The 23,722-nt window shown below is 47.2% G+C and overlaps 1 protein-coding gene across 2 annotated transcripts in view; it reads left to right on the top strand.

Annotated features, from left to right (window-relative positions):
* ephb2b (eph receptor B2b) overlaps window positions 1–23,722 on the top strand; it is a gene marked incomplete at both ends in the record, with an annotated part of 318,948 nt that overhangs the window by 124,566 nt on the left and 170,660 nt on the right. For both annotated transcript variants that reach the window (XM_083661661.1, XM_083661662.1), the window contains one exon: window positions 22,537–23,221. In XM_083661661.1, coding sequence (XP_083517787.1) covers window positions 22,537–23,221 — 685 coding nt within the window. The remainder of the gene's footprint in view (window positions 1–22,536; window positions 23,222–23,722) is intronic.

Here is a 23,722-nt window from a genome sequence, read left to right on the forward strand (position 1 = left end):
GTTGACTGGAGCAGACAATTCTACTTATGTCTGTGTGTGTGTGTGTGTGTGTGTGTGTGTGTGTGTGTGTGTGTGTGAGAGAAAGAGAGAGTGTGTATGAGTGTGTGTGTTTGTGTGTGTACGTGTACGTGTGTGTGTGTGTCTGTGTGTGTGTGTGTGTGTGTGTGTGTGTTTGTGTGTGTACATGTGTGTGTGTGTGTGTACGTGTACGTGTGTGTGTGTGTGTGTGTGTGTGTGTGTGTGTGTGTGTGTCTGTCCTCTCTATGAGGCAGGGTCTCCTGCTGGAGTTGGCTGCATGGCGTTGCCTCTCTCTTGGTAATTGAAGGCAGAGAGTGGCTGTGATTTGTACCCTGTCCCTGCAGGGAAGCCACTCTTACTCTGACAGATTCCCCACAACTGCAAATGGGACAACTGTGCCTCGGGACTTTTCCACTGGCTTCTCTGCCTGCTTTTCTGTGAATTATTTATTGACTTTTGTCAGTGACAGATGGGCTAATGTGGCTCTCTGATTCTGAAACCAGTGCAGGTTAATTCAGACACTGTAATGACAAGACAGGGAAAATACACAATTCATGTGATGTCAAAACAATGAAAGCTTTTAAATTGTGAGTGGTCTTAGGTCTCTTACCCTGCTGCGTTCACACTGCACACAGCCAGGTCTTACCCTGCTGCGTTCACACTGCACACAGCCAGACACTTGGTTAATTGTGCCGCTATGAAGCGTAAAAATACGTTACTTCATACTAATCATAATCATGTTCTCCTGTGATCATATTCTAATCACGTTCTGAGATTTTAGGTTTAGAGTTAGGGTGGCGGGAGGGGTTAAAAACGGAAAATCTCCGGAAACCACGCCCACCCCTGGATAAACGTATGTTAGCATTTTACAATTTTTCGGAGCCGAAATTGTAACATAGCAACGTTCTTCCAAAAACGTTGCTATAAAAAAAATAATAATTACCGTAAATTCCGGACTATAAGCCGCGGCTTTTTTCCCGTTTTTTGGCCCCTGCGGCTTATATAACGGTGCGTCTTATCTATGGATTTTTTCAGAAAAAAAAAAATCTCTCTTTTTTAGCACTCTTTCTAACTATAAATCCACTTCTGTTTTAATTTCCTCTCTTGCCCTCTTTTCACCACACCGCGGACACTGTGTGCACTGTAAAAATAAACAACGGTGGTGTTGTGTTATGTTGTTTTGTTGAAATGTTACGGTAATACGGTAAATGGGAGCTTCCTCAAACAGCCATCTCTTTCCCGACAATCCCCTCTGTGCGTGACCACTTACATATGGTAATTACGGTAAGCAAACGGCCACAAGCCCATCAACTCCCTCCCCCGACTACCAGGAGAAAATCACAAACTTCGGCGAATTCACACAAAGGAAGATCAAGGAATATTCCATCGAACCGGAGCAGATCATAAATATGGATGAAGTGCCTTTGACGTTCGACCTGCCACTCACTCGGACTGTTAACAAGAAGCGCCCTGGAGGATTCTTTCACCAAAAAAAAGCTTTGCTCGTTCTCGACAGCATGAGAACGAGCAGTAGATGATCATGAGGTGGTTTTTCAGACGTGTCGATATAGCAGTTTATCGCAAAAGTGTAATGGAAACACATTTTTCGCATTTGCACGTCATGTGACCCATATTATCCCTTGGAAAAGGAGCGGAAAATAAGTTTGGTAAGTAAGGTTCGATAGCCGTGTCAAAACCTCCGCAGCAAGTGGAAAACTTTGAAGCAACGCTACCTAGCAGAAAGACGAGTGTTGTGCAAAAGCGTAGCCGGGCAAATTAGATAATGTTTAATGGCAGAAATCGGTCCATGGTGACAGCAGGCTGCCTGTGTGCGCGCATTTGGCACAGCGGCGAGATGAGAGGATGAAAAGCACACACTGGTGCGGTGGTGCTGTCTGAAGTGAATACAGTGACTGTGAGTAGGCTACATTGCACACGTTTCAGGTGCAATTATAGAACCAAATCAGCCTTTTCCCCCCTCCATCTCTAAATCGGACCAGTTGTAGGCTATTAGGCTACCTTTTTTCCTCTGCCTGTCGCGCTGACTGCATTCACGCAGCCAGCAACATTTTGCGACTCATTTTCTTTTGAATTGATAATCAGGCTCGTTTATATGCATTGTAACTTCATGTTGGGATTTCCATTGACCATTGGTTGGATTTGAGCATGCAGGGGACGGGATATGGGGCAGATCCCCGTGCGTAATCACTGTGGCAGCTGCTGCAACGGGGAATCACTCAAACGCAACTTCAATGGAAACGCCTACAAGTCGCAATTGTACATTGTCGAAGTTGTAGAAATATCGCAATTCTTTTGCGAAAAACTGTAATGGAAACACAGCTATAGATGAAGAGGAGTTCGTTGGTTTTGAGTGACAATGAAGGAGAGAGGAGAGTGGTTGACGAAGCCACCCTGAACCTGTTCGTTTCCGACACTGAAGATGAGGACTTTGGTGGTTTCAGTACGCAGGAAGAAGAGGAAGACGAGCATTAGTGACTTGACTTCTCTGGTTACAGGTTTGCTGCACATATAGCCTATTGTTGTGTGATTTTGTCTGGGGATTAGTGACCTGACTTTTGTTTTGTTTTGTTGAAATGTTAATAAATGGGAGCTTCCCCAAACAGCCATCGCTTTCCCGACATTCCTCTCTGTGCACGAACCCTTTCATATGGTAATTAAACATCAAAACACCCGCGGCTTATAGACCGGTGCGGCTTATAGAAGAAAAAAATAGTCAATTTTGGTCCCGCGGCTTATACACCGGTGCGTCTTATAGTCCGGAATTTACGGTAGAGATCGGGTTGATATAACGGTATCGACATCATCAATCAGCCAGAAGAGTTGGAAAATATCGGCATAACGACTATCGACAAAAAAGTTGAATAAATAAATCCAATATCGTACACCACTAATTTCCTCTCACAACACATCTGTTTGATGAATGATTTGGGAGTAATTAGGCAGCGTTCATCAAAAAAGAAAAAGAAAACAAATCTAAACTATCTCAGAGATGACTATTGACCCCGATGATGGATGCAGTCTTTTTCCAAGCATAATTTTAGTACATAATTGTTCCTGTAGTCTTTCAAATCAAAGCTATAGAGAATGAGCTGTAATCAACATCTCATGTATATTGCAGGTGCCAGGCAGAAGTGTTGTTCATGATAACTCATGTACAGAGACAAGGAAAGGCACAAATCTAAATGGCTGTTGGTGGCTGATAGGGCTGGCACGGATCACGGATAATCCGTGACCCGTACGGATCAGCCCCCACGGTTCGGAACGCGGTTCGGAACGTCAATGGTCCGCGGACATAATCATGGCATAATCATGGCAAGCACAAGTGAGCTTCCTCATCCCTTGTCGCTGCTGTAAAGTATGTCTGAAGGCTGTGGCTAGTGGCTACTAAAGACAGCGTCACACAAACTTATTTCAACACCTCTGAAAAAGCACAGGAATGCGATCAGCGTGCTGCGGGCTGCACAAGTCAGATAACGAGAGCCACAACACACACACACACACACACACACACACACGCGCGCGCACACGTTTCACAAACACATTATCACCGGACGGTGAAATGTTGCCTTAGGACACATAACAACAAAACAACACGTGGGGCCACTGAGTAGCTTAACGTAGCATCAACGTTATATTTCCAGACTGACCTGCGGTCTGGTCTGTAGGTCTGTACCCGTGTCATGTGGCTGGTGCAAGCAACAGCCACGAAGTTAGGCATAGCAGTGCCACCTAAAACAGGAAGTTGGGTCGTTCTGCCTTCAGAGTAAAAGCATACATTGTGTCACTTATGACAAAAAAATATTTTTTGAGCTGTGCAGGGCAACAAATGGTTAGAGAATTATAATAGTATTAAAAAAATCTAATCGAAAATCAAATTTTGAGAGAAAAAATCTGATATATATATTTGTTTGCTGATCCGAAAAATCCGTGATCCGTGGCTCAAAATCCGTCACGCGATCCGATCCGTGGGTTTTCTGATCCGTGCCAGCCCTAGTGGCTGATGATGACCGTGGAAAACTCATCTATGGATAACTTTGATTGGCTAGAGAAGCTCATTGACCCTCCACACCATCCAAGTTGTCCTGCTCTCTCAGCTGTATCGGAAGCCAATGGACTTCTGGTGACTTGTTGCTGTGTGGAGCTCGCAGTGTGAACAGCAGAAAACTGCTGACATATCAGCAGCTTTATTTGATACTTGTGATAGCAGCACTAAAGCAGGATGCACGATATTGGATACATATATATATATATATATATATATATATATATATATATATGAGCACATTTTCCCCCAGCTAATTTCAGAGAACATCAAGTCTCTCCTGTGGAATGAACACCTGATCATGCCTGCTCTTCTCATGACGGCCCACCGTCTACAATGCTAACCCCAACCCGCACCGGGGACATGACGTCAAGCATTTACTCAATCTTTGAACATTTGGGCATTATTAATGCATCATTTGATCGGCCTATCATATCTGCAGAAATATTCGTTTTGGGTCGATGCCGATATTTCCTTTTAAAACCGCTATCTGCCGATAACAATGACATGCCGATAAATCCTGCTTTTTGTGTGTGAATCTGTCATAATATTTGGTGTTGTTTCCTTTGGGACGCTAACTGTGATCAAGGTTCACTAGGGCTGTCACTTTTTATTTGAAATTCAAATTTAACTTTGAATGTGGGGGAGAAGGGCATGTTCGAATGTATAATTGACCTGTTCGATTTATTTTTTATTTATTTATTTATTTTATTTATTTATTTATTTTATTAACCAAAATTAACCAACTGCTGCTTGCTGGTAATGTTAATCCCATGTCAGAAAAAGTCTCCAGATTTGTCGCGTTAGTCTCTTCTGAGAAAGATTGTCTCCAGGGTCTGAAAAGTTGTCTCGAGTTGGATGCAGCCAAGTCTGTGAGGCAGTGTTGTGACTGTGAGCGGCCAAGCTAACACGTCGGGCCGATGCCCGGTGGCCTGGCCTGCAAAACCCCCCAAAAAACTTTGAATATATTCGAACATTTTGCAGGCAATTAAAGTTCGTTCGAACTTTATTTTGGGAAAAAGTGACAGCCCTAAGGTTCGCACAAATAAACTTCACTTGACATGTGTCTTGGAGCAGTGCATTGAAACTCCTACCTGCTCTCTCATACTGTAAACCAATCTGCTTTTGAGCGTCAGCAAAATGTCAAACAGCAGCAGCGTATAGCCCCAGCAGAGAGTGTGTGTGCCTGTAGAGGACTTCAGTAACTAGATGCTACACAAAGGTCTGGTATGAGGCCCAAGACGTCCTCTCTCTTTTCAGCTGGTGAATGAGCTGAAAATGTGTCTCTGGGGAATAGTGTCAGCTTGTAGGGGGGGTACAGGCTCAGTGTATAACTCAGGTCTGACAGTGCACTGCAGCTTGTAGGGGGGGTACAGGCTCAGTGTATAACTCAGGCCTGACAGGGCACTGCGCTCGGCTTCACAGATAAGGCAGAGAGCGACTGTCAGGGAGACTTATAGATTGCAGGTCAGCTGAACTTTTCTCTCCCTCCTGGAGCGGCCGAGGAGTGATCGATTCCCAGAGAGCATCACTGAACTGTAACAGCTCGTATAACTCCAGGAGGAGGACGGGGGAGCAGCTAACATAGAGTAAGCCTCAATCAACTGTTACTGCCACACTCTAACCAGCACCATCCATCCATCCACTCTTTAGACAGGTTATCTGCACACAGAGAGGAGCTGCACGTCACGCAGTAGTGCTGCTGTAGCACTGTAGTGCTGCTGTAGCACTATATAAATGACAAGCTCTGTACCACGCCAGAGTTATTGGGCACAAGAAGACGTGTGTGGGAACGTAGCTTATTAACAATATACAAGGTGGTCTAACAACAATTACAATCAGAATGAGAATCAATTCAATTAGCAAGTACAGTAAATGAATGTGTCTTGGTACTGTAACAGTACAGAGGCAGTGGCACGCACGAGCAGACATTTATCACAGTATATTAATAAATAGGGATGGATGGGACAATATATCAATATATCAAAATTATATCAATATATCAAAATTAAATTGATCGCAATGCAAAAACGTGACAATACGTACGTAGTGTTGGGCAGATAAGTCAATCTCAATAGACCCTTTTTATATTTGTAAACAGTGATGACGTATTTTGTGGGCGGAGCCAAACTGCTTGCAGAAAGTGACAACTAGCAGTTCAGCTGTCATAGAAATATGGAAGATCCGGACAACTGCTCCACATATGTTAAAGCTTTGCCAGCAACAGACAGGTTACCTTACACAAATAAGCGAACTCTTTCAATGGGGTGAGGTTTCCTGACCCGTACTTGAACCATTGGTTCCAGTCTTGCCATCAGTCTTGGCAAGGCAGTTCATTCATGTCCACAAATGTTTAATGTTTGACTGCTAGACCGTATAGGAATAGCACATGACCTCTGAACTTGAGTGCTATACATCTTTGGTAAATATCTGTTCACACAACAGGAAGGCTATGTCCAATAAAAATATTTGATATAAAAAAAAAGTTCTGGAAGTTGGCTCTTAGGTCGTGTGGCAACTTATGTAAGAGATGAGATACATGTGAGCCACACCTTACAGGAACAATCCACCCATTTTCAACCAGCTTTGTATCATTACATCAGTAAACTGTAAACAGCTTTGAAGTCATTCATTTAGTTTGACAGTTTTTGAGAGTTGATTTGAGTTAAGTTGTGAACCAGTGATGTCATTTGTGCATGCATGGCAGCATCACTGGTCCACACCTTAACTCCGATCAACTCTCAATAATTAAATGAATGCCTGCAAAACTGTTTATAGTTTTCTGATGTACTGCTGATGTTGCAATTCTTAGTTAGGATTGGCTAAGTGGGTGGCGGTGTGTGTCTGTGGTTGGCGGCGGTGTGGTTCAGTCACGATTGTGATGTTATCAGTGATGATGTCATCAGCGATGTCACTTGAGCAATTGTGATGTCATCAGTAGCGAACTTAGAGAGCATCGGCCGCGAGGGAGGTCCGGGAACACGGAGGTCGAATAGGAGAGCGAGGCGGCCAGAGGGAGGAACATTGAGGAGGGGGCGGAACCCAGAGTCTGGAATTTGAGTAATATTCTGTGAGAGGCAGCAATGTGCCTGCCGCAAGGCATCCAGTCTACCGGGAAAGCCATTAGAAGAAGATGATGTCATCAGTGATGTTACTCGAGCAATTGCGATGTCATCAGTGATGTAATAAATCCTTCTTCTTCCGTGGTGTTTTATGGCAGTTGGCATCCTTTATGTTGCATTACCACCTCCTTCTGGATATATCCCTCCACTGTTTCCCTACATTCTACAGAGTACCTTGGACATTTCATTTTTCAATATGTTAAACAAAGAGGATCCAATCTGTAAACATTTTATACTTTAGTCCAGTGATTCTCAACATTTTTCCTATTGAGGAGCCCTAACTGACATGATGCACTTAGTAAATAGTGGGAACTCATCTCAAAGTGTGTGAGTGGACCTTGACTGCATGAATGAACCTGATGACTCAACAGAAACCTGGGTGTGTTTATGGCTTCTCTCATAAAGCGTTTATGGCCTTTATCCCGGTACAGGAGGCCGTTTACATGACCACTTGATAATCAAGTAACTCTAGAAATAGATAATAAACGGTTTATTAGTGTGCAAGTAAACGCACTCAATGAGTAGCTACATTCACCCCATTCACACACCGACAGCGGCAAACTAGCAGAAGCATCAGGAGCAATTTGGGGTTCAGTATCTTGCCCAAGGACACTTCGACATGCAAACCGGAGGAGCCGGGGATCGAACCACCGACCTCTTTTATCCAAAGCGATTAGTAGACGACCCGCTCTACCTCCTGAGCTACAGCTTAGTCACCTGGGTAGCGCTTATCTGAACGCCTGCACTAATCATCACGAGGGTCGTAGTAGACGTCCTCAGGGTCGCCTCCACGGTCAGGCAGGCCAACACCGTCTGTCCTCTTGACAATACAGTAGTCGTGATCATCGCGATTGTGATGGTAGACATCAGCCGAATGGTAGTGATCTTCAGGATGGTCTCTCATTCCAGGCTGCCATTTACACTAGAAATACCACTCGTTTCTAGCATGCCTGCTCAACTGACATGCTCTACCTTGTTATAGTAGTGAGAATAGGTGAGGCACACTGTGGCTGTCCCCATGGCGACGAGGGTAACCAGGCAGAGGAGGGTAGTTGTCATGGGGCAGGTGGGAGGCTGCACCATACGAAGGGCGGTAGCCATTACCAGGCTGACTGTAACACGGCCCGTGCTGAGGCTGATGTCTGTCATCACGCGGGTGGAAACTGTCGTAAGGGCTTTGATAGGCGTCGTCAGGCCGGGAAGGATAGCCGACTTCTTCAGGCTGACGGTAGGCAGCGCTATGGTGAGGGCGGTAGCTGTGATTGTCTGGATGATGTGGAGCAGCACCTTGTGGTGGTGGAGGGTAGTACCTCTCTGCCTGGTGGTGCAGCTGCGGCACTCCCACCACAGTTGGGCGGTGTTGAGGAGGTGCTTGTCTCCCAGGCCTCCCCTGAGCATCTTCAGAGGCGTTTTGGCTGCTTTGTGCTTGGCTGCCTCCTGGCTGGGCCCTGGGCCTGGGCAGCTGATCTCTCCGACGGAGACGTGGAAAGTGAAGTTGGGCTGGTGGGCCCGTCCCTCGGCCTCCGGCAGGTCGGAGACTAGACTCTTTCCTATCCGCGTTCCATCCTCCTGCAGCAGACTGGTGGGCGTCTTTCCGGGAATTTGCTAAATGCTGATATAATAGGCCACGGGTCTTCTGCTTCTGCTTGTGCTTCCATGGTGAGTGGGTTGGGTGAAGTGGTGGGTTAGGGTTAGGTACATGAGCTGCTGGATAGCTAGAAGCCCTGGGAGGTGGTGGCTGCCAGGTAAGGACGCCTTGGTGATGTTGGTATTGCGCCGTTGTGGACTGGCGAGTCGGACGGTACACCCTATCTGACCTATTCAACTCCCCATGTCCCAACGCAGGTGGATGGCCACCCGACTTCACCGGTGAGGGTTGGTGAGGAGGAGCCATGGGCTGGACCAGCCCCTCCACCTGGCCCCCTGACCCCTCATGCACCGGCCAAGTCCTATATGTTGTAACCGCGTGATTGATGAAGTTGCATGATTGCAAGTATAAGCGGCGGATCTCGGCCGGGCTCTCAGGTTCCATTCCCACCCTGGATGATCCTTGAAGAGATGGCACTGCAGGGTACCAGCCATCAGAACCACTGTACACATAGCCATCTGGGAAGAACATCTTAGGCTGAAGTTGTTGCTTGAATCCTTCTTGAAGAGTGTTTGAGAGTGTTTGGATTCTTAGGTATGGCGACAATCACTGCAGGGCGCCTTAACAGTACTTCTGGTTCTCTTCTGGTTCTACCGAGGGAAGAGCTCTGGTTCCTTGGTTCATACCCATACTAATCCCACCATCTATTACTTTACTTTATTGCTTGTCATGTAATAATGTCAACAGGGTAGGATTTATGACATCACTGATGATGTCACTTTGCATCGATAGGGATTTATGACATCACTGATGATGTCACTATGAGTTATGACATCACGGATGATGTCACTATGCATTTTATGCCATCACTGATGATGTCACACTGGCACTCTCACTGAATGCACAGAGAGGGAACTCACATTTAGCAATGTAACATGTCACATGATTGCTCAAAAATGTGGTTGTAAAGTTTCATGTGATTATCCTAGATGTCACAATTGGTCATTTTATACAGTGAGGTCAAGTTTAGAAAAATGGTCTCACTGCAATGAAATGGCTGCTATGCGGACATAGTAGCCATATGGGGACACATCAATACACTGAATCCACAAGAGTCTCAGCTTTAGGGATCCCAGTATTCAAATGGATAAGTGTGAAAATAACAGTTATACTGCATGCAAAAGAACTACGTTTCTTTTTTCTTTGGCCAAAAACTGCAATGAATTAGCATCAAGTGGGCATGTCTCAGTCACATATCTTCAGGTGAGAGGGGACCCTTTTGAAAATGGCCAAGCCAGTTTTTCCCTCACCAAAATGTAGCCCAATTTTGGAGTGTTATTTAGCCTCCTTCCCTGCAAGCTAGCATGACTTATGTCTTCTAGTTTCATATGATATTACCAGTATCTTTACTCTAGCTTTAACAATGAGCCCGCCACAGCCACAGAGAGCACCAGGGATGATGTATTTTTGTAGTCGGAACGCGGAAGTCCCGGACTCCTGGGTTCTTCACTGTTTCTGCCTATGGGATTTTTGAATGGGTTTTTGGCGCGATGCTTCAAATAAGGTCTCTGGGCAACGCAAGATTAATCAAACGTGAACCAGTGTTCAGCAGGATAATCTTCACACATGAGGACCACTTTCATGAGTTTTGAAGCGTAAATGCGAGCCCTAGAAGTAAAAAGCTTGTGCTAAACTAATCCAGAACTACACACAGTGTAGTCACACACAGTGTAGTCACGTCACCACTCAACCTGGAGTGTTGTTGATGTGTGCGCTGCTGTGCACTGATTACCCTGGGCTGAACCAGGTGAGGGAAAGAGAATTTCCATGTTCGTCCTTTGAAGTGATGACGTTATTGACGTATAATATCCCCGTCGACTCAACAGTGTAGTCTCATTTAGCCGTTTGCTAGCTAGCCGCCCTTTTAACGGCACGTAAAAGCTTCAAAACTCATAAAAGTGGTCCTCGTGTGAAGATTATCCTACTGAACACAGGTTCGCGTTTGAATACGCTTGCGTTAACCACAGACCTTATTTGAAGCATCGCGCCAAAAACCCATTCAAAAATCCCATAGGCGAAAACAGTGAAGAACCGGGAGTGTTAGCGTCCATGTTTTCTGGACTCATTCCTGCGGCTCTTATCATGAGTACATGATGAGATCATGTGATCATGATAACGTGATCTCATCATGTGATCATGATCACATGATCTCATCATGTAGGCTAGTTGACTTGCACACATTTCCCAATGTTGTGAAAGATGAAAACAGCTAGATTATTAGTTTCCATGCTTATCTCAGGACCCCTTGAACTAATCCTTCTTGACCCCCGCTGCCACCCTTACCTCCACCTTGCCTCCTTCAAACACATGACCAGCTCTTGAACATAGGGATGCAGCGGTTTCCGGTTTGAAGGTATACCGCGGTTTGAAAAAGTCACGGTATCAAAACCACTAAGATTTGCCGTCATACCTTCTCCACGGTATCAGCTGTTTCCCCAAAACAAAGTGCCCAGGTCGCTTTGCAGAGTGCAGCTTACGTGGCCCCTCCCCCTGGCTGCATGCCTACCTAGACGCACAGTAGTGAGGAGCTGTCCTTGACTACAACCGTGTGTATGATAAAGCAGGAGAACGCAAGGACCCCCCTGAACTTTCTCCCCATCTAAAAAGACGACGTCGGCACTCGGCTGTATGGGAATATTTCGGCTATTGTAAAAATACAGATGGCCATAGCCTCAACGCAAGACTCATCCGAATGACTGATGAGTCTCGCGTTGAGGCTAGGATGGCCAGGGCTTAGATCTGCGTGAGCACGACCCGTCGTTATTTGTCAAATTCAAGGTACCGGTACATTAAAACGTTGTCTTGCTTCAACATACATCGCATTGGACATAAACCATTTCCACCCGCAGGTTTGAGGAGTAGCTAACAAACGTCAGATAAATACTCTCTATAGGCTAACGTTACCCACTGAGGCAGCTAACATGGCTAATAAGCTAGCTAACACCAGCTATCTTTCTCCTCTATCTAACGTTAATGACACGTTAGTTGACTGAGCGAACGTCGCTGTACAGCAGGTCGTTATCAAAACGTATTGCACTGAAGAGAAGTAACATTAGATAATGACGAAAGATTCCTCCAAACTGGCAGTGGAAAATTATGCACAAACTTTGTGTGTGTGTGAGAGAGAGAGAGAGAGAGAGAGAGAGAGAGAGAGAGAGAGAGAGAGAGAGAGAGAGAGAGAGAGAGAGAGAGAGAGAGAGAGAGAGAGACAGAAACAGAAACAGGGACAGGGCTGTGTGTGTGTGTGTGTGTGTGTGTGTGTGTATCCTGTGTGAGACAGAGTGGGGGTGTATGTGTGAGGAAACAATCATTATTTGTGTCCAGTGTTCACCCATTACAAAAGAAAAGCGTGTATTTGATTGTTATGTTTTAGTTTTACATCAAATTAATTAGATGAACTAAATCGTTTACATTTATAAGTAAGAACAGTACTATATTACCAAAGCACACACATACTTGCCAGTTAACTGTCATTACAGTTGGAGGTTACATTAACATGACTTTATTTTTTCTCAGTCCACAATTCAGCAAACTGTTAGAAAATAAAATACATTTTGTTCATTGGCATTTTTTATGCCACATAAAGGTCCGCAATACCGCGATACCGTGAAACCTTGGTATTTTTGTCCAAGGTTATCATACCGTCAAAAAATCATACTGTTGCATCCCTACTTGAACAGCACTGTGGGTAAAGAGCGGAGGTTGAACAGCACTGTGGGTAAAGAGCGGAGGTTGAACAGCACTGTGGGTAAAGGGAGGAGGTTGAACAGCACTGTGGGTAAAGAGCGGAGGTTGAACAGCACTGTGGGTAAAGAGGAGGTTGAACAGCACTGTGGGTAAAGAGCGGAGGTTGAACAGCACTGTGGGTAAAGAGCAGAGGTTGAACAGCACTGTGGGTAAAGAGGAGGTTGAACAGCACTGTGGGTAAAGAGCGGAGGTTGAACAGCACTGTGGGTAAAGAGGAGGTTGAACAGCACTGTGGGTAAAGAGCGGAGGTTGAACAGCACTGTGGGTAAAGAGCAGAGGTTGAACAGCACTGTGGGTAAAGAGGAGGTTGAACAGCACTGTGGGTAAAGAGGAGGTTGAACAGCACTGTGGGTAAAGAGGAGGTTGAACAGCACTGTGGGTAAAGAGGAGGTTGAACAGCACTGTTGGTAAAGAGCGGAGGTTGAACAGCACTGTGGGTAAAGAGGAGGTTGAACAGCACTGTGGGTAAAGAGGAGGTTGAACAGCACTGTGGGTAAAGAGAGGAGGTTGAACAGCACTGTGGGTAAAGAGCGGAGGTTGAACAGCACTGTGGGTAAAGAGAGGAGGTTGAACAGCACTGTGGGTAAAGAGAGGAGGTTGAACAGCACTGTGGGTAAAGAGCGGAGGTTGAACAGCACTGTGGGTAAAGAGCGGAGGTTGAACAGCACTGTGGGTAAAGAGCGGAGGTTGAACAGCACTGTGGGTAAAGAGGAGGTTGAACAGCATTGTGGGTAAAGAGAGGAGGTTGAACAGCATTGTGGGTAAAGAGGAGGTTGAACAGCATTGTGGGTAAAGAGGAGGTTGAACAGCACTGTGGGTAAAGAGGAGGTTGAACAGCATTGTGGGTAAAGAGGAGGTTGAACAGCACTGTGGGTAAAGAGGAGGTTGAACAGCATTGTGGGTAAAGAGGAGGTTGAACAGCACTGTGGGTAAAGAGGAGGTTGAACAGCATTGTGGGTAAAGAGGAGGTTGAACAGCATTGTGGGTAAAGAGGAGGTTGAACAGCACTGTGGGTAAAGAGCAGAGGTTGAACAGCACTGTGGGTAAAGAGCAGAGGTTGAACAGCACTGTGGGTAAAGAGCGGAGGTTGAACAGCACTGTGGGTAAAGAGCGGAGGTTGAACAGCATTGTGGGTAAAGAGGAGGTTGAACAGCACTGTGGGTAAAGAGGAGGTTGAACAGCACTGTGGGTAAAGAGGAGGTTGAACAGCACTGTGGGTAAAGAGGAGGTTGAACAGCACTGTGGGTAAAGAGGAGGTTGAACAGCACTGTGGGTAAAGAGGAGGTTGAACAGCATTGTGGGTAAAGAGGAGGTTGAACAGCATTGTGGGTAAAGAGGAGGTTGAACAGCACTGTGGGTAAAGAGGAGGTTGAACAGCACTGTGGGTAAAGAGGAGGTTGAACAGCACTGTGGGTAAAGAGGAGGTTGAACAGCACTGTGGGTAAAGAGGAGGTTGAACAGCACTGTGGGTAAAGAGGAGGTTGAACAGCATTGTGGGTAAAGAGGAGGTTGAACAGCATTGTGGGTAAAGAGGAGGTTGGGGGAAGCTGTGAAAATGAAGACGTTTCTTCTCATTTCACACTTGGCACTTGATCGTTAGGCTCTTATTATTATTATGGCCCATTTGCTTCCCTCCAATGGCTGTGATGAAAGCCGGGCCGAGAGGCCGTGACCAGCAGGGCCCCTCCATCAAAACACTTCCCCCTGTAGTCCTCCCCCAACACTTCCCCCTGTAGTCCTCCTTCAACACTTCCCCCTGTAGTCCTCCCCCAACACTTCCCCCTGTAGTCCTCCTTCAACACTTCCCCCTGTAGTCCTCCTTCAACACTTCCCCCTGTAGTCCTCCCCCAACACTTCCCCCTGTAGTCCTCCTTCAACACTTCCCCCTGTAGTCCTCCTTCAACACTTCCCCCTGTAGTCCTCCCCCAACACTTCCCCCTGTAGTCCTCCCCCAACACTTCCCCCTGTAGTCCTCCTTCAACACTTCCCCCTGTAGTCCTCCTTCAACACTTCCCCCTGTAGTCCTCCCCCAACACTTCCCCCTGTAGTCCTCCCATAGTGTAGTCCAGTGTAGTCCTCCTTCAACACTTCCCCCTGTAGTCCTCCCCCAACACTGTCAACACTTCCCCCTGTAGTCCTCCCCCAACACTTCCCCCTGTAGTCCTCCCCCAACACTTCCCCCTGTAGTCCTCCCCCCACACTTCCCCCTGTAGTCCTCCCATAGTGTAGTCCAGTGTAGTCCTCCTTCAACACTTCCCCCTGTAGTCCTCCCCCAACACTTCCCCCTGTAGTCCTCCCCCCACACTTCCCCCTGTAGTCCTCCCCCAACACTTCCCCCTGTAGTCCTCCCCCCACACTTCCCCCTGTAGTCCTCCCATAGTGTAGTCCAGTGTAGTCCTCCTTCAACACTTCCCCCTGTAGTCCTCCCCCAACACTGTCAACACTTCCCCCTGTAGTCCTCCCCCAACACTTCCCCCTGTAGTCCTCCCCCAACACATTCATTCCATTTGCTTTTGTAGCGTTGTATATCATTACCTGGTGTCTATAAAATACATCTTTTCTTTCCCATTAAAAATGGTTTAGTTCTAGCTTTAGCGATTGACTTCCCAGTGTTTGTTCACACCTACCAAAAATGTTGCTTTTGCTTATGCTATGAGACACTGCTCTGATTGACTGGTCCTTCTGGAAGGCCCGCCCTCCTCTTTGCGCTGATTGGTCAGTTTCATGTAGACGGTCCAGCGTCTACATAGAAACTGGAGCAAAAGATTTGACTGGCTTGTACACAGGGACAGGGATGTGTTTTATAGTTGGTGACTGTGTGGAACTGGCATCGTCATATTAGTGCTTTATTTTTCTGTTATTACTTCACACCTCTCCAAGTACCAAAATCACCAGAAATACTGATACTGAGAATGGCCACATCCTAGGCTAGGATACCCCCCCCCCCCCCCCCAAATCCCCCTGTAAAGTTTGATTGTGCGATGCTCAGGGGCTTAGCACCAGTCACAGTCTGTCCTCTCTTGTTTAATCGCCAGACAGACGAGTAAAGCAGATTGAACAGTTGGAGCAGATTGAACAGTTGGAGCAAAAGTGGGGAGGTCAATGACTGCTTGTGACCCAGGATGATGATGGAGGTCAATGGCTGCTTGTGACCCAGGATGATGATGTCCATCTGGGCCAACCAGTACGTGCATCTGTCTCTTGACTGTTCCACCAAGACCCTGCAGCATGTGGACCGCCTGTCCAAAGTCTGGGGACTTCTAGCTTTTGAAAATGTTAATATATAGACGTTTTATCTGTCAGTTTGCAATAACTTAACCCCATGAACGGTTTTAGTTTGAGAAAATCGTACATGCAAACCTTTTTTGACGATGACATTAAAACACTTAGGCTAGCAGCTGTACGTAACTGCTGTATACACTTTCTTCATGCTAACAGGCATCTTTTTCCAGGCCTTTTTTTAAGCTGAATGTTAGTTAATAGCTGAGCAAATAGCTAGACAATCAATCAGTACTTTGACATTTTTGTAAAGGCACATCTCCTCAAACCTTTGACAGGCAGGGTACATGCAGTCACAGTGGTTGCTTAGCAAATCATTGTATTTTTAAAAGCTACAGTATCAACACTAGTCAGGTTAGCTACTAGGGCTGTCACTTTTTATTTGAAATTCGAATGTGGGGGCAGAGGGCATGTTTGAATGTATAATTGACCTGTTCAAATTATTATTTTTTGTATTATTATTATTATTATTATTATTATTATTATTATTATTATTATTATTATTATTATTATTATTATTATTATTAATATTATTTTTTATTTTTTATTTTTTATTAACCAAAATTAACCAACTGCTGCTTGCTGGTAATGTTAATCCCATCTCAGCAAAAGTCTCCAGATTTGTCGCGTTAGTCTCTTCTGAGAAAGATTGTCTCCAGGGTCTGAAAAGTTGTCTCGAGTTGGATGCAGCAAAAAATAAAAAATAAATAAATAAAAAATTAATTAACGAAAAAACTTCAAATATATTCGAACATTTTGCGGGCAATTAAAGTTTGTTCGAACTTTATTTTGGGAAAAAGTGACAGCCCTATTAGCTACAGTATCAACACTAGTCAGGTTTTGCATTCACAAAGTATTTAAAATGACAGAGGTAGTGACAACCACACTCTGTAGTATGCTGCAATGACACAGCTATGCCAATCTGCACTTAAACTTACATTGGCATGTACTCTGAAATATTCTTGGAGATCACATTTAAGGTTTACACAATCTTCAGTGTTACTCTCAGAAATAAAAGTGTGAAATGAGCTGACAGTGTAAACATTGACGGCGCGTCGCTACAGTATGACAGTATTTATAACTCCACAACCATCAAAGTTAATGAAACATTTTTAGACTCGTTTTCAACCGCCACCCCAGAGCCACATCACAGACTGTGAGTGAACAAACACAGCAATCAACACTTGTCAACTCCAAATAATTGCCAGTGAAAAACCCGACACTTATTATAACCGGCCATTTTTGTGTGTACATGTGCTTATTTCCACAAACACATTTCAGCTATTATGTATATAACTATATAGCACAATCACTGAAATGTAATGTTTCAAAGCTGCACATTTTGCTCTTTGCTCTACATTCATATCAACAAGATTCTATGGTGGCTTTTGAAGATGTTTGTCTGTTGTGTCCTCTTTCCTGAAACATGTTGTGTGTGGTGTGAACATCACTGTGTGTTGTGTTGTGTTGTGTTGTGTTGTGTTGTGTTGTGTTGTGTTGAGCAGGGCTGGCTCATGAACATCACTGTGTGTTGTGTTGTGTTGTGTTGTGTTGTGTTGTGTTGTGTTGTGTTGGGTTGTGTTGTGTTGAGCAGGGCTGGCTCATGAAGGCTTGGGTTGTGTGTGTGGGTCAACCCGAGCATCAGTGATTAATTGGGACATGGGAATTAAGCGCTAAAGCTGTTCTAATTAGTGAGCGAGTGTTTGATAGGACGGCGGGCTGTAACAAGAGGGGTGACTTTCTTCTCCCAACCCGTCAAAATCCCTGTCAGAATCCTCACTAAGTGGCACTAATTTGGGAAATTATGTCAGCTGTGAACTGAAGAGTGAAGGGGGGAGGTGGAGGGGTAGAGGAGGTGCAGGGTGGAGGAGTAGAGGCGGTGCAGAGGCGGTGCAGGCTGGAGGGGTAGAAGCGGTGCAGGGTGGAGAGGTAGAGGCGGTGCAGGGTGGAGGGGTAGAGGCGGTGCAGGGTGGAGGGGTAGAGGAGGTGCAGGGTGGAGGGTAGAGGAGGTGCAGGGTGGAGGGGTAGAGGAGGTGCAGGGTGGAGGAGTAGAGGCGGTGCAGGGTGGAGGGGTAGAGGAGGTGCAGGGTGGAGGGGTAGAGGAGGTGCAGGGTGGAGGAGTAGAGGCGGTGCAGGGTGGAGTTGTAGAAGCGGTGCAGGGTGGAGGGGTAGAGGCGGTGCAGGGTGGAGGGGTAGAGGAGGTGCAGGGTGGAGGGGTAGAGGAGGTGCAGGGTGGAGGAGTAGAGGCGGTGCAGGGTGGAGGGGTAGAGGCGGTGCAGGGTGGAGGGGTAGAGGAGGTGCAGGGTGGAGGGGTAGAGGAGGTGCAGGGTGGAGGAGTAGAGGCGGTGCAGGGTGGAGGGGTAGAGGAGGTGCAGGGTGGAGGGGTAGAGGAGGTGCAGGGTGGAGGAGTAGAGGCGGTGCAGGGTGGAGGGGTAGAGGCGGTGCAGGGTGGAGGAGTAGAGGCGGTGCAGGGTGGAGGGGTAGAGGTGGTGCAGGGTGGAGGGGTAGAGGAGGTGCAGGGTGGAGGGGTAGAAGCGGTGCAGGGTGGAGGGGTAGAAGCGGTGCAGGGTGGAGGGGTAGAGGTGGTGCAGGGTGGAGGGGTAGAAGCGGTGCAGGGTGGAGGGGTAGAGGAGGTGCAGGGTGGAGGAGTAGAAGCGGTGCAGGGTGGAGGGGTAGAAGCGGTGCAGGGTGGAGGGGTAGAGGTGGTGCAGGGTGGAGGGGTAGAAGCGGTGCAGGGTGGAGGGGTAGAGGAGGTGCAGGGTGGAGGGGTAGAGGCGGTGCAGGGTGGAGGGGTAGAGGAGGTGCAGGGTGGAGGGGTAGAGGTGGTGCAGGGTGGAGGAGTAGAGGCGGTGCAGGGTGGAGGGGTAGAGGAGGTGGAGGGGTAGAGGCGGTGCAGGGTGGAGGGGTAGAGGAGGTGCAGGGTGGAGGGGTAGAAGCGGTGCAGGGTGGAGGGGTAGAGGTGGTGCAGGGTGGAGGGGTAGAGGCGGTGCAGGGTGGAGGAGTAGAGGAGATGCAGGGTGGAGGAGTAGAGGCGGTGCAGGGTGGAGGGGTAGAGGAGGTGCAGGGTGGAGGGGTAGAAGCGGTGCAGGGTGGAGGGGTAGAGGCGGTGCAGGGTGGAGGGGTAGAGGCGGTGCAGGGTGGAGGAGTAGAGGCGGTGCAGGGTGGAGGAGTAGAGGAGGTGCAGGGTGGAGGGGTAGAGGCGGTGCAGGGTGGAGGGGTAGAGGTGGTGCAGGGTGGAGGGGTAGAGGCGGTGCAGGGTGGAGGGGTAGAGGTGGTGCAGGGTGGAGGAGTAGAGGTGGTGCAGGGTGGAGGGGTAGAGGCGGTGCAGGGTGGAGGGGTAGAGGTGGTGCAGGGTGGAGGGGTAGAGGCGGTGCAGGGTGGAGGCTGAGCCTGGTGACTGGCTCTCTCTCTCTCTCTCTGGGGGTTGAGAGCAGGGTTTTCCTTGTATTGGGTCAAGGTCATGACTCACTTGGTGGTTAGAATGCAGGCATTTGAAACTGGGTTTGATCCACAGCAGGAAAACCACTGAGGAGCATCTGGAGGCTGTCAAAATGTGTCTGCATTATGTGGATTTTGAAAGTGGAAAAGCTACCAGAAACCCTCAAGTGAAATTTGCCCTTTCATTTTTTCTCTCCACATGATTACCTGTGTAATATGATTATGCCGATTTTATTGGTGTGTGTGTGTGTGTGTGTGTGTGTGTGTGTGTGTGTGTGTGTGACTTTGATTATGAAAAATCGATGTCATGTTTTTTCACTGTAAACTGTCTCTGCCATAGTAGTGAAAGGAGTTTTCTCCGTAATGTCAATAACTAATAATGAACACTATGTAGATATGAACGTGTGGTATGAAGCTAGGATAAGAAAGTGGGCCACGCTGTCTCATCAAGCACAGCCTCTGATTGAATGACACTTCTCCACTTTGTGTAATGTCAGTATGTCAATGGATCCTCCTCTCTGTCTATATGAGAGGACAGGAGAGGAGGTGGGGAGGTAGGGAACTTCAAAGCGCTCTCGTTGTACTTTAAAATCCCCCAAATCGCACGTCCAATCTGCAATGAAATAATTGAAAATGAAAGCTGTATCATTAAAAGATGAATAGCAATTACACACACACACAATATGAATTAATTGAATTAAAAAGTGAATTGATCCCAACCCCAGTATGAGGAGAGTCTAACTGTATAGTGTATGAAGCATGCATCTTGGACCTTGTACAAATACCGTAAATTCCGGACTATAAGCCGCGGCTTTTTTCCCGTTTTTTGGCCCCTGCGGCTTATATAACGGTGCGTCTTATCTATGGATTTTTTCAGAAAAAAAAAAAAAAAAAAAAAAAAATCTCTCTTTTTTAGCACTCTTTCTAACTATAAATCCACTTCTGTTTTAATTTCCTCTCTTGCCCTCTTTTCACCACACCGCGGACACTGTGTGCACTGTAAAAATAAACAACGGTGGTGTTGTGTTATGTTGTTTTGTTGAAATGTTGTAATACGGTAAATGGGAGCTTCCTCAAACAGCCATCTCTTCCCGACAATCCCCTCTGTGCGTCACCACTTACATATGGTAATTACGGTAAGCAAACGGCCACTCGGGCAACAACTCCCTCCCCCGACTACCAGGAGAAAATCACAAACTTCGGCGAATTCACACAAAGGAAGATCAAGGAATATTCACAACAAGACGAGCAGTAGAAGCAACACTCTCACTTACCATGGGGAAGGTACGCAGAAATTCACACGAGGCAGCTTTCAAGTTGAAAGCAGTCAATCTCGCATTAAAAGAGAGCAGCCGCCGATCAAACAGAGCAGCCGCGCGTAACCTGGGCAAAAGGGACTGTCCGTCCGGGGGAGAACTACTGAACAACTCCCTCCCGACTATCAGGAGAAAATCACAAACTTCGGCGAATTCACACAAAGGAAGATCACGGAATATTATAGGAGTGTGAAAACATCCACAATTACCAACGGGTTCCAAAACGCTGGACTGCTGCGGGATGAAGAGGATGACGCCACGGGGACTGCCCCCTAGTCCGATACCTCACGAGTCCGATACCTCACGAGTCCGACACCTCATGGTTTTGGGTTAGGGTCTGGGGGAGGTTAGGTTTAGGCGTGGGGGTGGGAGAGGTTAGGTTTTGGGTTAGGGTCTGGGGGATGTTAGGTTTAGGCGTGGGGGTGGGAGAGGTTAGGTTTTGGGTTAGGGTCTGGGGGAAGTTAGCCTCTTTTTTCGGACTCGTGAGGTGTCGGACTCGTGAGGTATCGGACTCGTGCCATGGCACCTGAAGGAGAGAGGAGAGTGGTTGACGAAGCCACCCTGAACCTGTTCGTTTCCGACACTGAAGATGAGGACTTTGGTGGTTTCAGTACGCAGGAAGAAGAGGAAGACGAGGATTAGTGACTTGACTTCTCTGGTTACAGGTTTGCTGCACATATACGGTAGCCTATTGTTGTGTGATTTTGTCTGGGGATTAGTGACCTGACTTTTGTTTTGTTTTGTTGAAATGTTAATAAATGGGAGCTTCCCCAAACAGCGATCTCTTTCCCGACATTCCTCTCTGTGCACGAACCCTTTCATATGGTAATTAAACATCAAAACACCCGCGGCTTATAGTCCGGTGCGGCTTATAGAAGAAAAAAATAGTCAATTTTGGTCCCGCGGCTTATACACCGGTGCGTCTTATAGTCCGGAATTTACGGTACATAACATCAAGTCTGACTTATATCTTTGTAATAAAGGCCTCTGTGTATTGACTTACCTGTCAGACAGTACAAAGTGCCAGTGAACAGATCATCACTCAGTCTGTCCTATTATACAGTCAATTCAAGCTGCAACTCATTGTCATGAGAGAGCAGTTGTTGACTGCGTGATTTTTATTTATTTATTTACTTATTTATCAACTCAAAGCCGTCACTGCTATAATGGACACCACTACTGTGGCCTTCTCACACACACACACACACACACACACACATGCACGCAGACGCGCGCAGACGCACACACACACACACACACACACACACACACACACACACACACACACACACACACACACACACACACACACACGTACGCAGACGCACACACACACACACACATCATCATACATAAAAGTTAGCTCTGTCCGTCTACGTTTTTGGTCACGTTTTTGGTCCCACATTGTGAGATTCCATAAACATCAGCGATGTCACTCGAGCAATTGTGATGTCACTGATGCTGTCACAATGTCTATGACATCATCAGCGATGTCACTCGAGCAATTGTGATGTCACTGATGCTGTCACAATGTCTATGACATCATCAGCGATGTCACTCGAGCAAGTGATATCATCAGTGAGTGATGTCATCAGTGATGGGAGGTTGAGCAATTGTGTGCTGCGTATGCCAATAGAGCAGCCGAGCTGCGGGCAAGGCCATGCGGTGGCCGAGCTGCGGGCCGAGGCCACGCTGCAGGGCAGGCGAGCCTAGGAATCGAGTGGTAAACTTGTGTAATATGTGTGTAATTTTTTTCCACAAACAAAACAAAACAACATTTTATATTGATTTGTGTGATTTCACTTTTTTTTTCACCAGACCGTATCACATAGTCATATAGCCTATAAATATATTGAAGAGTCTTGTGTAGACTGACTGGTTTCTCTCTCTGTCCTCGGCCTACAGTGGGAGGAGGTGAGCGGGTACGATGAAAACATGAACACCATCCGTACGTACCAGGTCTGCAACGTGTTCGACAACAACCAGAACAACTGGGTCCGGACCAAGTACATCCGGCGCCGCGGCGCGCAGCGGATCCACGTGGAGATGAAGTTCTCGGTGAGGGACTGCAGCAGCATCCCCAACGTGCCGGGCTCCTGCAAAGAGACGTTCAACCTGTACTACTACGAGTCGGACTCGGACACGGCCAGCAGGACCTCCCCGCCTTGGATGGAGAACCCCTGGATCAAGGTGGACACCATCGCGGCGGACGAGAGCTTCTCCCAGGTGGACCTCGGGGGCCGGGTGATGAAGATCAACACCGAGGTGAGGAGCTTCGGCCCGGTGTCGCGCAACGGCTTCTACCTGGCCTTCCAGGACTACGGCGGCTGCATGTCGCTCATCGCCGTCCGCGTCTTCTACCGCAAGTGCCCCCGCATCATCACCAACGGGGCGCTGTTCCAGGAGACGCTGTCGGGCGCCGAGAGCACCTCCCTGGTGGCGGCGAGGGGCGTCTGCATCCCCAACGCCGAGGAGGTGGACGTGCCCATCAAGCTGTACTGTAACGGAGACGGAGAGTGGATGGTACCCATCGGCCGCTGCATGTGCAAGGCTGGAAACGAGCCTGTGGACAACGGCACCGTGTGTCGAGGTAAGAGCTGCTCTCATTATCAGCACCCTGATGTTTTCATCACATCTGCTGGGCTCCAGGAGGTTCTGCCTTCATAGTAGAGTCATCCAAACAGCCAAGCATCCAATCCAGACGCTGCTTATGTCTGTCAGTGCACTCGATCTCCATTGTAACCATCTAGAACATGAATTCCCATTGGACGAGCAATACAAGTATGTGATATATGGACATGCACTGACAAAGATGATGGGAGGCACAAGCACATTCAACAACACTTATTCATTTGGACACAGGGCAGTCTTTCCATGGGAATGATCATCACTCCTTACTGTACGTTTTCCAATAGGAATACATACATGACTGAATATTATTACTTCACATTCACATGACATTATGTCCTCACCATATCAAGTTCATATCAACAAAACCCAGAATATGCATCAGAAATGGTCCATAGATATCCCATCAGAATATTTGTGGATTCTGGTCCTTTTCGTTCAGGCCGGGGTTTGATCTGAAGGT

This window comes from Poromitra crassiceps, assembly GCF_964638095.1.
Source record: "Poromitra crassiceps genome assembly, chromosome: 27".
Lineage (NCBI taxonomy): Eukaryota > Metazoa > Chordata > Actinopteri > Beryciformes > Melamphaidae > Poromitra > Poromitra crassiceps.